At 29.5% G+C, this 16,485-nt stretch overlaps 1 protein-coding gene and 1 non-coding gene across 5 annotated transcripts; one reads left to right on the forward strand and one right to left on the reverse strand.

The window, feature by feature from the left end:
* The first annotated feature begins 1,042 nt into the window (after positions 1 to 1,042).
* On the forward strand, positions 1,043 to 7,109 carry LOC130956020 (probable uridine nucleosidase 2). 4 transcript variants are annotated; one of them, XM_057883043.1, is made up of 6 exons: positions 1,043 to 1,359; positions 1,452 to 1,556; positions 1,646 to 2,355; positions 2,909 to 3,016; positions 3,095 to 3,230; positions 4,311 to 7,107. In XM_057883043.1, exons 3-6 carry the CDS (start codon positions 2,259 to 2,261, stop codon positions 4,342 to 4,344), a joined length of 375 nt encoding a protein of 124 aa, XP_057739026.1. In that variant the 5' UTR covers positions 1,043 to 1,359; positions 1,452 to 1,556; positions 1,646 to 2,258; the 3' UTR covers positions 4,345 to 7,107. The 4 variants fall into 4 exon arrangements, with proteins under 4 accessions (XP_057739026.1, XP_057739025.1, XP_057739028.1 ...); XM_057883042.1 differs by having other exon boundaries at positions 1,043 to 1,355; XM_057883045.1 differs by adding an exon at positions 2,468 to 2,600 and having other exon boundaries at positions 1,043 to 2,355; positions 4,311 to 7,109.
* Positions 7,110 to 16,240: 9,131 nt separating this feature from the next.
* On the reverse strand, positions 16,241 to 16,348 carry LOC130959451 (small nucleolar RNA R71). Its single transcript, XR_009078529.1, has one exon. It is a non-coding gene; the product is annotated as a small nucleolar RNA R71 (small nucleolar RNA).
* Between the last annotated feature and the right edge of the window lie 137 nt (positions 16,349 to 16,485).

Consider the following 16,485-nt stretch of genomic DNA (forward strand, 5'->3'; position numbering starts at 1 on the left):
TTCATCTTTTATTTTTGTTTCACCTTCTTATATTTTTTTTCACCCTCTTAGAATAAAAAAAAAGTTTCAACAAAAAAATAAAAAATACTGCAATAATCACTAAAAAAAAGAGGAGGAGAAGAAATAAAAAATATAACAGTAATAACAATAAAAGAACGATAATAAACAAAAAACATACGAAAAAAAGAAATGCAAAAAATCAAAAAAGAAGTGTGATTTACATAATAATTTTTGTTAGGTTTGACCAAACTTAATTGAATTTAGTTGATAAAAATAATTGAATGTGTGATAGAATCACAATAAAAATTCATGTACTATGATAATTATAATCAAATTCTTTATGTATCACTTATAATAGTTTTAAATTTGTTTTATTTTATTTTCTCTCCTCACTTACTAATTTGGCTCGTTGTTTTATTAAATTTTGTTATAAACTATTAAAATAAAAGAAAAAAAATTAATTAATAATAATAAAAAGTATTATGTCTTTAATATTTTTTATTATTATTTAAAAATAGAAATAATTAATATTAATTAAAAAAATAAAAACAAAAAAATTAGTCTCTTAACATTAGATACATTGAAGATCTCCGATCCTTATATCTTATGCAAGAATGCAATAAAATATCCCACCTTTATATTGATTTTTTAAAAGAGAATGGTTGAAGAACTATTAGAATTTATTTTTTTAGTTATTAGTTAGTTATTAATATTTAAAAATATGTGATAAAGTATATTGAATTATTAAACTAAAAGAATTAAATTAAAAAAATTGAGTTAATGACTAAATAATAACTAAAACAATAAATTTTAGGTGAGTTCTACTCAACTCCCTCTAAATCAACATGTAAATTATCTCTTGCGACGTGGCATGTTTTAATTGGATGTTTAGTTTTAGTTTGAGTTAATTTAACTCAATAAGAGTTAATATCTTAACTAAAGTAGGATAATTTTATAATTAAATATTTTTATAAGAGGGATAAATATATAATTTCTATAAACATTAAAAAGTAAAGTTATATTTTTATCATTGTTCAGAAACTTAATTCACCTCAGTCCCATTCCTCTCTAAAAATTGAAAGAAAAAATCAACTCAACTCTACCCACCCATTGACCTACCCTCGCCGCCCGCAGCTCGCCGCTCGCAGCCACGCCAACCACCGCAGCCACCTCAATCCCGCAGCCCCGTCGCATGTACAGGCATCGCGTATGGAAGCTTGGCGCCATCGCAGGAGCTTGAAGTCGTCTCCTCTGTTCGACAGCGCTCTCTCTAAGTTCACCGTACCTCCGTCACCGTCACCGTAACCGTCACTGTCAAGAACTTCTTTGTGCTTCCCTCGCCGCCTGACATCTCTGTTTGTTCTGTCTTCATCCATTAGCTGGAACATTCCCTCACCGTACATATCATGGCGTACAATACATCATTTCTTGACTAGATTCTTCTTTTGTAGGCCATACAACTTGATCCAGAATTTGCCAAGAACATTGGGCAGATTGTTATACTTGGTGCTGCTTTCGTAGTAAATGGCAATGTGAATCCAGCCGCGAAAGCCAATGTGTGTTGTGATGAAATAAATAAATAACTACATCTGTGTATGGGTCATTTCTCTCCTTGTCTCACTCCTTTAGTTGGGTTTAATTCCAGATATTTGGTGATCCAGATGCTGCAGATGTTGTGTTCACAAGTGGAGCGGATATACTAACAGTGGGGATAAATGTTACCCACCAAGTTGTATTGATTAGTACACGCTTTGTCAAAGTTTTCTTCACTCATTTTTTTAAAATTTTTAACCATTAATTCATTGGTACTATCTTTATGAAAAATTTTCATGTTGGGTCAAATGTTTACCACTAGATCAGAAGCTATGGTTGTTAGTAGGATACAACTTTATTTTCTTATACTTTCTCAAATCATATCTAGCATGAGGAGGTGCTAAACCTATTTTAACATTTATATTTTAGATAAAAGTAAGTACAGAAAATCAACTTTTAATTAGTTAAAATTAGACAAGTTTTTTATTATGAAATTACTTTCTTAACTTTCATTTTTTGGAAAGTATAGAGTTTAGGATTTAGAATTAGAATTTATAATAAAAGGGTAATTTTAGAAAAATTGTCTAATATTGGCTGAAAAATAGTTGATTTCCTAGTTGAATTCTTTAGATTTTAGTTGGTGAGTTTTCTATAACAGAGGTTTCAGTTCAATTGAACTCAGATGTCTACCCAACTGAACTAATATTCAAGACTTTCTTTGATCAATGAAAAGTTACTGCTGTGTTACTAAATATTTCAATTATTTACTGTCTACCCCACAAGAACTAGAAGCCGTCTTTATTCTAATGAAGCATCGCATTGGTATGTTACAATGAATCTGTCTTTGACATTTATTTCTCATATCTTGTTCTGTAGTATGCTTAATTTTACAAGTATTAAGGTTAGACAGATATTTTGTGTTGTATTTTGTTAGAACTGAACCCTAAAGAGTTGGGAAAGGATTTGAAGAAACTTGGAATTTGAATGGTTACATGGTTTTGTATCAGTATGCTCACAGAACAACAATGGGGCAAACTATAAGATGCAAGCGTACATAAAGTACAAAAGTAAATTTGATACTTCTCTTTCACCCTCCCATTCTTTTGTGAAATTCCACTTGAGCCTTCTGTTGCCCCATTCCCACTCTTTTTTTTCATCAATACATACAAGGTTAGAGATGTATTCAATTGGCAGGGAAAGATACTAGTACTTAGATTGGAGGACTCAGAGTTCACAAAACTGCTAAAACTTAAATAACACTATTTTAATTTCATAAAGCTACTTGACTTTTAGCTGCTATTAATTATGGCACACATCATTTATCTTCTTTCTCATTTGTTCTGGCCTAATCTCATGCTCTAAACTTGATGACTAGGTTCTAATCAAGAAAAGTTGGCAAGTTCAAATGGAAAATTCGCTCAGTACTTGACCAAAATCCTCGATCTGTATTTCTCGTATCCTCGTGAGGCCTACAACACCGACGGTCTGTCTTCAAAGTGCATTCAAGAATTGGGAGAGACCTAATAATCTGAAATACTAACTACAATTATTTTTTGTGCAGGGGTTTACCTTCATGACCCCACAGCATTTCCTGCAGCTGTTGATCCTACTCTTGTAACCTGCATGGAGGGTAGTGTTAGAGTTCAAACCAGTGACATTACACGGGGTCTTACAATACTGTACAACAAACTGAAAAGGTACTGTTATGCTGGCTTGAAATTTATCTTCATTTATTTACAGTTTGATAAAAGAGAAGTCTTAGAAAAATGGTTGAGTTATCTTTGTATGACCTTAAGGTCACGAGATTAAGCCGTATAATTAGTCATGGATGCATTTATTAGGTTAGAATGTATACATTACATCCTTCAGGAATGGTGCTTGTACACGTGGGTTTTTTTTTTTATTTTTGCAGTTTAATCTAGTATATATGAATTCGTTCCTTGATATAGAGTAAACTTTTTTCCAGAAATGCAAAGAATAATATTTGGTAAGAGTTTGGACTGTATTAGACATAAGAATGCCATACTCTTCTCGTTACTAGCTAATGTTATGGAGACCTAATAATCATCTTGCATGTTAGAGGATGAGATCTTGAAAACTGCAACTATAGTATCTCTTTTCTGAATCTTGGACACAGATATTATAGTACACATTTTCGACTAGACAGCCTATTATATTCAGGCAGTGAGGATATTATATGGAGTACGGACTATGACATTATTTTGACTTTTTCATTCCTCTGATTTATTGTATTTAATGTAGTTTTACTTATGCTCTTACTGACAAAAGAAATGCTATTAAAGATGAAGAAAGGTAAGGGGAACCTGGGATATGGATGCGTCTTAAATTGATACTCTGTTGTCTCTTATTTGAATGGTGTAGAACATAGATTTATTGAGGACTCCGTCGAATTGTTTATGCTAGGAAAGAACAAAGGAGGGAACTAAAGTCTAATTTATATAGGCTTGGATGAAATAAATGCACATAATTATTGGATATTCTAAATAACAGTTTAGTATTGGTTAGCGATGTATTATGGGATTATATAGTTACTTGTAGTGACCGAACTAAATGCTATACATGTTGAATCTGGATATGATTTAATGCTAATTATTATGGATGTTTAGTTTTAGTTTGAGTTAATTTAACCCAATAAGAGTTAATATCTTAACTAAAGTAGGACAATTTTGTAATTAAATATTTTTATAAGAGGGATGAATATGTAATTTCTGTAAACATTAAAAAAGTAAAATTATATTTTTTTTATCATTTTGCAGAAACTCGATGCACCTCAGCCCCATTCCTCTGTGAAATTGAAAGAAAAAAAGGAAATCAAGCTCTACCCACCCATTGACCCAGCCCCGCCGCCCGCAGCCCGCAGCCACCTAATTTCCGTAGCCCCGTCGCATGTACATGCATTGCGTGTGGAAGCTTGGGGCCGTTGCAGGAGCTTGAAGTTGTCTCCTCTGTTCGAGGCTCTCTCTATGTTCACCGTGCCTCCGTCACCGTCACCGTAACCGTCACTGTCAAGAACTTCTTCGTGCTGCCCTCGCCGGCTGACATCTCTGTTCGTTCTGTCTTCATCCATTAACTGGAACCTTCCCTCGCCGCTTAGATCTCCATTCGTTCTGTTCGCACTTCAGGCAGGTCTTATCTTTTTCTCCATTGTGTAGTATTCATTTATTTGTGTATTCTAGCTTGAGTTTTGCGCTGTTGATTCTTGTGATTACTGATTCTGAAATTTTAAAGTTGTTCATAATTTTTGATTCTGAATATCTTATCTTCTGTGACTAGGAAATAGGAATAATTTGTTTTGGTTAGTTACTTAATTTTGCTCATAATTTTGTTGAGCAATGTTAGGGGCCATCAATTTTTGTGGTTGTTAGCCATCAACTAGCCATCAATGATGATTTGATGGTGTGAGATTGGTGTAAGATTTCATCCAATGGCTCACCTTTCTCTGCTGGTTACATGCTAGCCAAAATTCAATAAAACTGCTGGCCCCCTAGACTTTTCTATTTTTGTTAGCTGGATTTTGAATTTTGTTTGCTGTGACTTGGAATCATTTTGTAGTATTTATTTGTATTTTCTAGCCTGAGTTTTGTGCTGTTCATTCTTTGATTTATGTCCTTGAATTTTGTTCTGAATTGAGTTAATTGGAATTGAAGTAGGTAATTGGAAGAAGAATAGCTTTAATTTTGATCAGAAACACCTTGGATGTTGCTGTGTTATTTTTCCGAACCTTTCATCTTGTTATAGTTGCTGATGTTGTGTTGTTATTTGTCTCTGTTCATTTAGTTTTTGATCATTGATCACTTAAGTAGTTAAAGTGAATTTGCTTTTCTCTTTATATTAGATTTACAATTTATTTTTTTTAATGGTTTCTATTGTATTAATAAGCTACTAGACCAACTTGATTAAATTTGGTTACTAAAATAACGAGTATGTTTTGCCACAAGGATTTTTCTCTATTTTGTCAATTCATATATTATTTATATTAGATGATATTATGTCTCCTATATGGGAAAATATATAGCTTGTCCTTCAAAATTTATACCTCTGGAAAACTTTGCTTTATAAGACTAATGACTAGGCTCATTAGTTATGGAAATTTGCTTATCTATTTAGAGCGAGGATCTCAACAAATACAGGACTTGAATTGATAATTTCAATGTTTCGCCGGGTGCATTCAGTTATCAATTGAAGGTATATAATTGTGTAGGTAGAATGGTGGATTGTCCAATGTCATTCTAAATACAATTTTAGTGTGGAACAGTAGAGAATCGGGGTGGATGTCTAGATCCTTTCCTCCATTCAAAAGTTTCATCAAATTTGGGTCTTGCCATCTTTATACACCCAAACAGAACTTTTAAAAAACGAATGTAACGATGGCATTTTGTCCTTATTGAATATAAGTTGGTTTGTTAAATGAGAAAGTGATTTCTACCATATTGAAGAAATCATACCACCCATTTATTTTTATTTTATCATTATATCTCAATTTAATCATGGTAGGCATATACTAAAATTAGCCACTAATATAAACTACACATTAAAATAATTATTACTTCTGCAATTAGGTTTTTGTTATATATTTTTCTTTGCTTTATGCCTTTTAATTTTGTTCTCAACTGAGTTAATTGGAATTGAAATAGGTAATTAGAACAAGAGTAGCTTTAATTTTGATCAGAAACACCTTGGATGTTGTTGTCTTATTTTTCTGAACCTTTCATCTTGTTATGGTTGTTGATGTTGAGTTGTTGTTGGTGTTGTGTTTTATTTTTTTAATTTATCTTCTTGCAATGTCCCTGTTTGCTGGTGGTCTTCTGTTATACAGAATGCCCCATTCACTTTCACCTTCATATGGAAGAGGATGCTTACTGCTTTAGCTTTGGTGTATAATCTCCTAAAAGTATTTGCTTAATCTGAATTATTTCTATTTTATTTAATTGTGCTGTTTACTTTCTAAACTAATTTTCACTTTGCTCGTTTCCTTCGAAAGAAGTGAGATAGAAGTCATGAAGTAGAGAAGGCCTTAAAAAATTGTATGATATTAATTATGTATATCTATTGAATGATTATGAAACAAATAAAAATGGGTAATAGCCAGCCAGAAATAAAAAGAAGCTGAATGCTTTTCCTTGTGCATGCCCTCATGATTCCTGAACATTAGATTAAAATGCATCCAACTCAGTTTTATCTTCCTTTATACACCTCATTTAAATCAATTTCTAATATTTATTATCTATATTGTTTCTATAAGCATAATGTGCATGACATTGTTCTGGTCAAGTGCAAGTATTACTACCACATGTTTTCATTGCTACATACATTTCATTCATTTTATCTTTGGTGAGAATGTCATTTCTACTTTGTACAGACCATGACAAATGAAATTATAAAGTGATGAAATCATTGATGCTCATTTTTAAAAAAATTAATCTAAATATATGTTGTTCTACTTAGGTCTTTAAGATACAAAAAAGCTAGTCAACCAAATTAGGGACATAAAAGTAAATACAATTGGATGGATTGTATTAAAATCTTTTAGTTCTTTAAAGGTGTTGTTGTATTTTACGTAAAGTTTGTTTATGGCCTCAGCAAACTTGTTTAATTTTAATACGATTTGAATTGTATTAGTATATTTTTATTTTTTAATCAGTTTAATTTTATTTAAATAATTAATCTTTTAAATTATAAAATTTGTATTAGTTTGTAATTTAAAATTTAAATAGATATAATTTAAATTAATGATTTATAAATTTGCATGTATTCGTATTATAGTACTCATATTATTAATTATATTTATTTGGTTTTTTAAAAAAATAACGGTTGTTAAATTTTAACTAACAAATAAATATACTTATGTTATTTTTAAATTAATTTTTTTAAAATAAATGTACTCTTATTATTTTAATTTTTTAATTTAAATAAACATATTCGTATTATTTTAAATAAAATTTAAAATTAAAGGTGTTACTACTAATCAATTGAATTTTGAAGAAACATACGATATTCAATCGATAGTGTTGTACGGCCAATCGATTGAGTTACCAAGAAACACGATTTTCTTGGCGTTTATAGATGGATCAAGGAAAAAAAATACGTTGATTAATGGAAGATGTGTTTCGTTGTTGCTTTTATTTTTAATATTAATAAATATGATAGAGGAATAATAAGATAATAATTTATAAAATATAAGATAAATTTAATAATTAAATAATATATAAAATATTAAGTTGTAATTAAAATTAAATAAAAATTATCTAACAATTATTAAAAAAATTTAACAAACATGTTTTGTTACTGAAACTATTTAGTGAGAGGCTGGCTCATGATCATCGTTAATCGTAAACGAATCTCTAATAATGACAACAATACCATTTAAATTTTAAAATTAAGAAATTTTAAAATTTGATTTAAAAAAAAATCAATTTTTTTAAAGATTTAAATGCATTAGTTTATCTGTTTCATCATTTGTTGGAAAAGAAAATTTAAATTAAATTAGTACAATATAAAATGAGTCACAAAAAATGATATACATAAAATGAATTTTAAAATCTAAAATTCCAAATAATGTAAAAAAAAGTCCATACCATATTTTTACAAATTAAATATTACATATGTTGTTTCAAAAATAAAAAATATTAGATCTATAGGCGTAATAGAATAATACTAATTATCGCTATCAACTTCTGTTGTTTTTTAATTAAAAATGGTATATGAAAACAATATAGATAAGTAAATTAGTGCACCGGGTACATAGTAATGATGCATTAAAGGTAGATAATTTGGCTCATGATCATAGTTAAACAGAAAGGAATCTCTAACAATAACAACAATACCATTTAAATTTTAAATTAAAAAAATTTAGAAATTCGGTTAAAAAAAATTTGATTTAATATTTGTAAACTTTAAATGCATTAATTTTTTTTTCTTTTAAATGGTACAGAAACAACAAATATCTTTTTCAACTTAAATCGTTATAGCCTCCAGCGGTTTATGCACGTGTCTCTATGCACATAAACCGTTACTGCTAGGTAGGCGTCGACTGGTTCACGCTGGACGCCGAACCATCCCCCGAAACCATAGAAAGGATTACACCTCCTTCGTTCGAAACTACTGGACAAATAATTGAAAGCAATAGTAAGCCCGTATAAATCCTAAAAGAACCAAGATACAAGGCGACCAGAAAATAAAGGCACGTATCGATAACCAAGACGAGTCCCCTTCCATAACGTCTAGTTAATGAGACCCCAAAAAAACCCCGGAGCGCACAACAAAAAAACAAGACTATCCCATAAAGGGGAAGGGCCAAGCATCGATAAACAGAAACCGCGATAGCCTCTAGCGGTTTCTTTGTTCCCCCATTTACATGTAATACGCGGCAGGATATAGCGGATTATGTGTTTAGGTAAACCCCTACTGCCAGTAGCGGTTTCTAAAGATATATGAAAAAAATGTATTTGCATCTTCATATTGGAATAAGATATTTTTAAATAATTTTTTTAAAAAAACTAGCACTTAAATTTAAAAGTTGAGTGTATTTTTTAAATGTGGCCAACATTATGTAGATTGAAAACAAATTGAATTTCGTAACTTTAAATTTGATTTGTACAAAATTCAATATTTGAAATTTTAAATTTTGAAATCTGCTCAATCATTAGCCCTTATAAATTCGGAGCACTTGGATCTACTCTAGTCAAAAGTTTTTATAATTTACCTATTCGTACGAGAAAAATTAGTTAATTTTAACTTGAATTAACTACTATCACAAAAACATGTCTTCGAGGAGGAAAGGTAGGAGGCCGAGCAACGAAAGAGCTAGATCTACCATCAATGTAACAAGCGAATCGACAGAGCCTTGTATAAACAGCATGGACAAGAACAGGACAAAGCAGAAAAAAAGAACACTAAAACAAATAATAGATACATCATCAAGGTAACCAGTCTAATTTTATTATACAACTAAATATGGTTGTTATGATCGGTTTATTTGAATAATAGATCTAAGTCCAATTTTGTGTTTTTCTTAACATTAATTTAATTCTCAATTATTATCCCGTACTATTTAATATAATAGAAAAAACTGTTTTATTATTTATTAGTGCATATCTTTAGTACAAGATTTTAAACATTTTCTGAAATTTTGTAGATTGTTTTTAATTACAATTTTTAAAACATGAATAATTCTTTCCTGTGTAAATAATTATTCTGTACCAGAACGCATGGAAAAATGTATCAAATTAATATTTTAGCATATGTTTTGTGAACAACGATGTAATTATTTTTTCAACTTCAAAAGCTATATTCTTTGTGGTAAATTTTTTTATAGGAATTAATTTTATATTAAATTTTAGAGTGATTATCCAAATTAGTCCCCAAGGATTTTAGAATCGGATATTTTAGTCCCTAACAAAAATTAATACACAGATCAATCCCCAAGGTTTTACTCTGGCAGACAAATTAGTCCTCAGTTCATTTTCTGGCAGAGTAATTACCCAGATCAGTCTCCAAAGATTTTAAAAATGGACATTTTAGTCCCTATGAAAAACTAATGTACAAATCAATCCCAACTTTTCTTTCTGTTAGACATAATAGTCCTCCGTCCAAAAATAAAATAAAATAAAATAATAATAATAATAATAATAATAATAATAATAATAATAATAATAATATTATTATTATTATTATTATTATTATTATTATTATTATTATTATTATTATTAATTGTACAATAATATTGTTCTCTATTTTTTGTATTTTTTGGACAAAAATAATGATAAATTGATTCATTAAATTCTTTTATATATATATATATATATATATATATATATATATATATATATATATATATACTCACTCAATAATAATAATAATAATAATAATATAATAATAATAATAATAATAATAATAATAATAATAATAATAATAATAATAAAATTATTAGAGATTATTTTACAAGAAATTCAAGATTAAAATTATTTGATATTTTTGTATTTAATATAATCAAATGATGTCCTATGTAAAAAAAATATATGTTTGTATTAAAAGAAAATATTTTAATTTGGATTTAAATTAAATACATATTTTTTTAATACAAACATATTTTTTAAAATAGTACATCTTTTGATTATATTAAATACAAAAATATCAAATAATTTTAACCTTAAATTTCTTATAAAATAATCTCTAATAATTTTATTGATTATTATTATTATTATTATTATTATTATTAATTACATAATAATATTGCACCATAATTTTTTGTATTTTTTAGATAAAAATAATGATAAATTTATTCATTAGATTCTTATATATGTACTTATCTATATATATAGTCACTTAATAATAATAATAATAATAATAATAATAATAATAATAATAATAATAATAATAATAATAATAATAATAATAATAATAATCAATAAAATTATTAGAGATTATTTTACAAGAAATTCAAGGTTAAAAATATTTGATATTTTTGTATTTAATATAATCAAAATATGTACTATTTTAAAAAAATATGTTTGTATTAAAAAAATATGTATTTAATATAAATCTAAATTAAAATATTTTCTTTTAATACATATTTTTTAATACAAACATATTTTTTTTTTACATAGCACATCTTTTAATTATATTAAATACAAAAATATCAAATAATTTTAACCTTAAATTTCTTGTAGAATAATCTCTAATAATTTTATTATTATTATTATTGTTATTATTATTATTATTATTATTATTATTATTATTATTATATATATATATATATATATATATATATATATATATATATATATATATATATATAATGAATAAATTTATCATTATTTTTGTCTAAAAAATGCAAAAAATATAGTACAATATTATTGTATAATTAATAATAATAATAATTATTATTTTATTTTATTTTATTTTTGGACGGAGGACTGTTATGTCTAACAGAGAGAAACATTGGGGATTGATTTGTACATAAATTTTTCTTAGGGACTAAAATGTCCATTTTTAAAATCTTTGGGGACTGATCTGAGTAATTACTTTGTCAGAAAATGAACTGAGGACTGATTTGTCTGCCGGAGTAAAACTTTGGGGATTGATCTGTGTATTAATTATTCTTGGGGACTAAAATGTCTGATTTTAAAATTCTTGGGGACTGATTTGGGTAATTACTCTAAATTTTATGTACTATTTAGAATACGATATTAACATTTATTAATTATTTTGTATCTGTTGATGCTTTAAATATATGTTCGTAATTTGTGTGTTATGTGCAACATTTAAAATACAGCTTTTATGGAAGTTTAAATACGGGTAACAAGAAACAAAAGGAGGTGAACTCGTCCCTTAACAAAAACCACTCTCAACACGTTGAAGCTCACTCACCACCCAACTACAACGAGTACCACCACTAGCGTGAAATTATTTTTACTAATGCAGTTGATAAGATGACAACAGTCATAACCTCTCTGACGAAAATCCTCGAAAAATGAAAACAAATGGCTTATCCATTGTACGCCGTTAATAGAACTAGATCGGACAATCTGTATATAGAAAATTTAGCTATTAATAATACGACGAATATTAATAATTCAAAAAATGATAACAAAGTTGACATAGATAAAATAATGAGCAAATTCATTCAATCCCAAGAATGTCAAAAAACAGTTGTACAACCCACCCTACGCAAATTCTCCCCTAGCAACAATTCTCATAACCACGCAAACGACGTTACTCTCAAGGAGCTCTTCAAACCAAATGTCTCCCCATGAAAATCATCTAAATTAGATTGGACTTCAAATACGGGAATATATATTGGTAAAAAGGGTACCTCATCATTTGTGCTGTCGCGGCGTTCATATGGCTCCAAATTCCACAGGTATGTGTATAAAAACATGAACTTGTATTGTGATGACTTTATTTAGTATAACTATTTTTAATTTTATTGTTTAATTACACATGATGATGGCTTCGTGTTGTGCAGTGGATGCCTGATGAGCGGATAATTTATACGCTTTTGGCATTGTTTTTATATAGTTTTTAGTATGATTTAGTTAGTTTTTAGTATATTTTTATTAGTTTTTAATCAAAATTCACATTTCTGGACTTTACTATAAGTTTGTGTATTTTTCTGTGATTTTAGGTATTTTCTGGCTGAAATTGAAGGACTTAAGCAAAAATCTGATTCAGAGGCTGACAAAGGACTGCAGATGCTGTTGGATTCTGACCTTCCTACACTCGAAATAGAATTTTTGGAGTTATAGGAGTCCAAATGGTGCGCTCTCAATTGCGTTGGAAAGTAGACATCCAGGGCTTTCTAGAAATATATAATAGTTCATACTTTGCTCGACTTTAGATGATGCAAACTGGAGTTTAACGCCAGCTTTCTGCCCTATTCTGGCGTTAAACGCCAGAAACAAGTTGCAAAGCAGAGTCAAACACCAGAAACAAGTTACAAACTGGCGTTCAACTCCAAGGAAGACCTCTACACGTGAAAGCTTCAATGCTCATCCCAAGCACACACCAAGTGGGCCCAGAAGTGGATTTCTGTATCATTTACTCATTTCTGTAACCCTAGTAACTAGTTTTAGTATAAATAGAACTTTTTACTATTGTACTCACATCTTTGGATTATCTTTTGATCCTTTGATCACGTTTTGGAGGCTGGCCTCTTGGCCATGCCTAGACCTTGTTCTTATGTATTTTCAACGGTGGAGTTTCTACACACCATAGATTAAGGTGTAGAGCTCTGCTGTTCCTCGAGTATTAATGCAATTACTACTGTTTTCTATTCAATTCATGCTTATTCTTATTATAAGATATTCATTCACACTTCAATCTGATGAATGTGATGATCCGTGACACTCATCACCATTCTCACTTATGAATGTGTGCCTGACAAACACTTCCGTTCTACCTGCGAAAGCTAGAGTGTGTATCTCTTGGATTCCTGGTCCATGCGTTTGATTACCTCTCCTGACAACAGAGCCTTAAATTCCGTGAGATCAGAGTCTTCGTGGTATAAGCTAGAATCCATTGGCAGCATTCTTGAGATCCGAAAAGTCTAAACCTTGTCTGTGGTATTCCGAGTAGGATCTGGGATGGGATGACTGTGATGAGCTTGAAACTCGCGACTGTAGGGCGTGGTGACAGACGCAAAAGGATAGTGAATCCTATTCCAACACGATCGAGAACCAACAGCTGATTTGCCATGCGGGAAACTGTAGAAGACCTTTTTCACTGAGAGTATGGGAAGTAGCCATTGACAACGGTAATGCCCTACATACAGCTTGCCATAGAAAGGAGTATGAAGGATTGAATGAAGGCAGTAGGAAAGCAGAGATTCAAGAGGGATAAAGCATTTTCGTACACTTATCTGAAATTCCCACCAAGGAATTACATAAGTATCTCTATCTTTACTTTATGTTTTATTTATATTTTAATTATCAAAACTCCATAACCATTTGAATCCGCCTGACTGAGAATTACAAGGTGACCATAGCTTGCTTCAAGCCGACAATCTCCGTGGGATCGACCCAGTGCACTTGCTGGTTAGTTGTGCGAAGTTATGAAAAAGAGTGATATTACAATTTCGTGCACCAAGTTTTTGGCGCCGTTGCCGGGGATTGTTCGAGTTTGGACAACTGACGGTTCATCTTGTTGCTTGGATTAGGTAATTTTCTTCTTATTTTATTTTCAAAAATTTTCAAAAATCTTTCAAAAAATTTTATTTTTTTTTCATTTTTCCACAATAATTTTCGAAAAAACAAAAAAAATTTTAAAATCATAAAAACAAAAAAATATTTTGTGTTTCTTGTTTGAATCTAGAGTCGATTTTTAAGTTTGGTGTCAAGTGCATATTTTTATTTTTCTCAAAAAATTTTTTCAAAATTTCATGCATTGCATTCTTCATGATCTTCAAGTTGTTCTTGACAAGTTTTGTTTGATCCTCATATTTTCTTGTTTTGTGTCTTTTGTTGTTTTTCATATGCATTTTTGAATTCTTAGAGTCTAAACATTAAAAAGTTCTAAGTTTGGTGTCTTGCATATTTTATTTTCTTGAAAATTTTTCAAAAATAAGTCTTGATATTCATCTTGATCTTCAAAGTGTTCTTGGTATTCATCTTGACATTCATAGTGTTCTTGCATGCATCATTTATTTTAATCCAAAATTTTCATGTTTTGAGTCATTTTGTTGTTTTTCTCTTTCCACATTAAATATTCAAAAATCAAAAAATATCTTTTCCTTATTTCTCTCATAAATTTCGAAATCTTTGAGTTGACTTAGTCAAATTTTTTTTTTAAAATAAGTTGTTTCTTGTTAGTCAAGTCAAGATTTCAGTTTTAAAAATTTATCTTTTCAAAATATTTTTCAAAAAAATCAAATCTTTTTCATTTTTTTATTATTTTCAAAAATTTCAAAATTGATTTTCAAAATCTTTTTCTTAATTTTATTTCATAATTTTCAAAAACTTTACTAACAATTAATGTGATTGATTAAAAAATTTGAAGTTTGTTACTTTCTTGTTAAGAAAGGTTCAATCTTTAAATTCTAGAATCATATTTTTTAGTTTCTTGTTAGTCAAGTAATCGATTTTAATTTTAAAAATCAAATCTTTTTAATTTCCTTTTCAAATCTTTTTCAACATATCTTTTCAATCATATATTTTTAACCATATCTTTTTCAAATCATATCTTTTTCAAAATCTTTTCTAACTTCTTATCTTTTCAAAATTGATTTTTAAATCTCTTTCAACTAACTAATTGATTTTTTTAGTTTGTTTTACTATCTCTTATCTTTTTCAAAACCACCTAACTACTTCTCTCTCTCTAATTTTCAAAAATCACCTTCCTCTTTTTCAAAAATCATTTTATTTAACTAATTGTTTCAAATTTTAATTTTAATTTTATTTCTTCTCTTAATTTTCGAAAATCACAAACCTTTTTTTTCAAAAATAATTTTTGAAATTCTCTCCCCCTCATATCTTTCTATTTATTTATTTATCTACTAACACTTCTCTTCTACTCATAATTCGAACCCTCTTCTCTTCTCTCTCTGTGTTCGAATTTTTCTCCTCCTTCTTCTATTCTTTTCTTCTTCTACTCACATAAAGGAATCTCTATACTGTGACATAGAGGATTCCTCTTTCTTTTCTATTTTCTTCTTTTTCATTTGAGCAGGAGCAAGGACAAGGACATTCTTTTTGAAGCAGATCCTGAACCTGAAAAGACTCTGAAGAGGAAGCTAAGAGCAGCTAAAACACAACACTCTAAAGATGACTTTACTGAAATTTTCGAAAAAGAAGTAGAGATGGCCGAACCCAACAACAATGTAAGGAAGATGCTTGGTGACTTTACTGCACCAAATTCCAACTTACATGGAAGAAGCATCTCAATCCCTGCCATTGGAGTAAACAATTTTGAGCTAAAGCCTCAATTAGATTCTCTGATGCAACAGAATTGCAAGTTTTATGGACTTCCATCAGAAGATCCTTTTCAGTTCTTAATTGAATTGTTGCAAATCTGTGATACTGTTAAGACCAATAGGGTTGATCCCGAAGTCTATAGGCTTATGCTTTTCCCTTTTGCTGTAAGAGACAGAGCTAGAGTATGGTTGGACTCTCAACCTAAAGATAGCCTGAACTCTTGGGATAAGCTGGTCACGGCTTTCTTAGCCAAGTTCTTTCCTCCTCAAAAGCTGAGCAAACTTAGAGTGGATGTTTAAACCTTCAGACAGAAAGAAGGTGAATCCCTCTATGAAGCTTGGGAGAGATACAAGTAACTGACCAAAAAGTATCCTTCTGACATGCTTTCAGAATGGACCATCCTGGATATATTCTATGATGGTCTATCTAAATTGTCTAAGATGTCATTGGACCATTCTACAGGTGGATCTATTCACCTGAAGAAAATGCCTGCAGAAGCTCAGGAACTCATTGACATGGTTGC

The sequence above is a fragment of the Arachis stenosperma genome, chromosome 10 (assembly GCF_014773155.1).
Source record: "Arachis stenosperma cultivar V10309 chromosome 10, arast.V10309.gnm1.PFL2, whole genome shotgun sequence".
Classification (NCBI taxonomy): Eukaryota; Viridiplantae; Streptophyta; class Magnoliopsida; order Fabales; family Fabaceae; genus Arachis; species Arachis stenosperma.

Excerpts from the sequence above, each read along its gene's own strand:
- LOC130956020 (XM_057883043.1), top strand. The coding sequence starts at position 2,259 with ATGAAAAGTTACTGCTGTGTTACTAAATATTTCAATTATTTACTGTCT. Across the intron at positions 3,017-3,094 it reads TGAGGCCTACAACACCGACG|GGGTTTACCTTCATGACCCC; the intron begins GTCTGTCTTCAA and ends TTTTTTGTGCAG. Across the intron at positions 3,231-4,310 it reads CTGTACAACAAACTGAAAAG|AAACTCGATGCACCTCAGCC; the intron begins GTACTGTTATGC and ends ATCATTTTGCAG.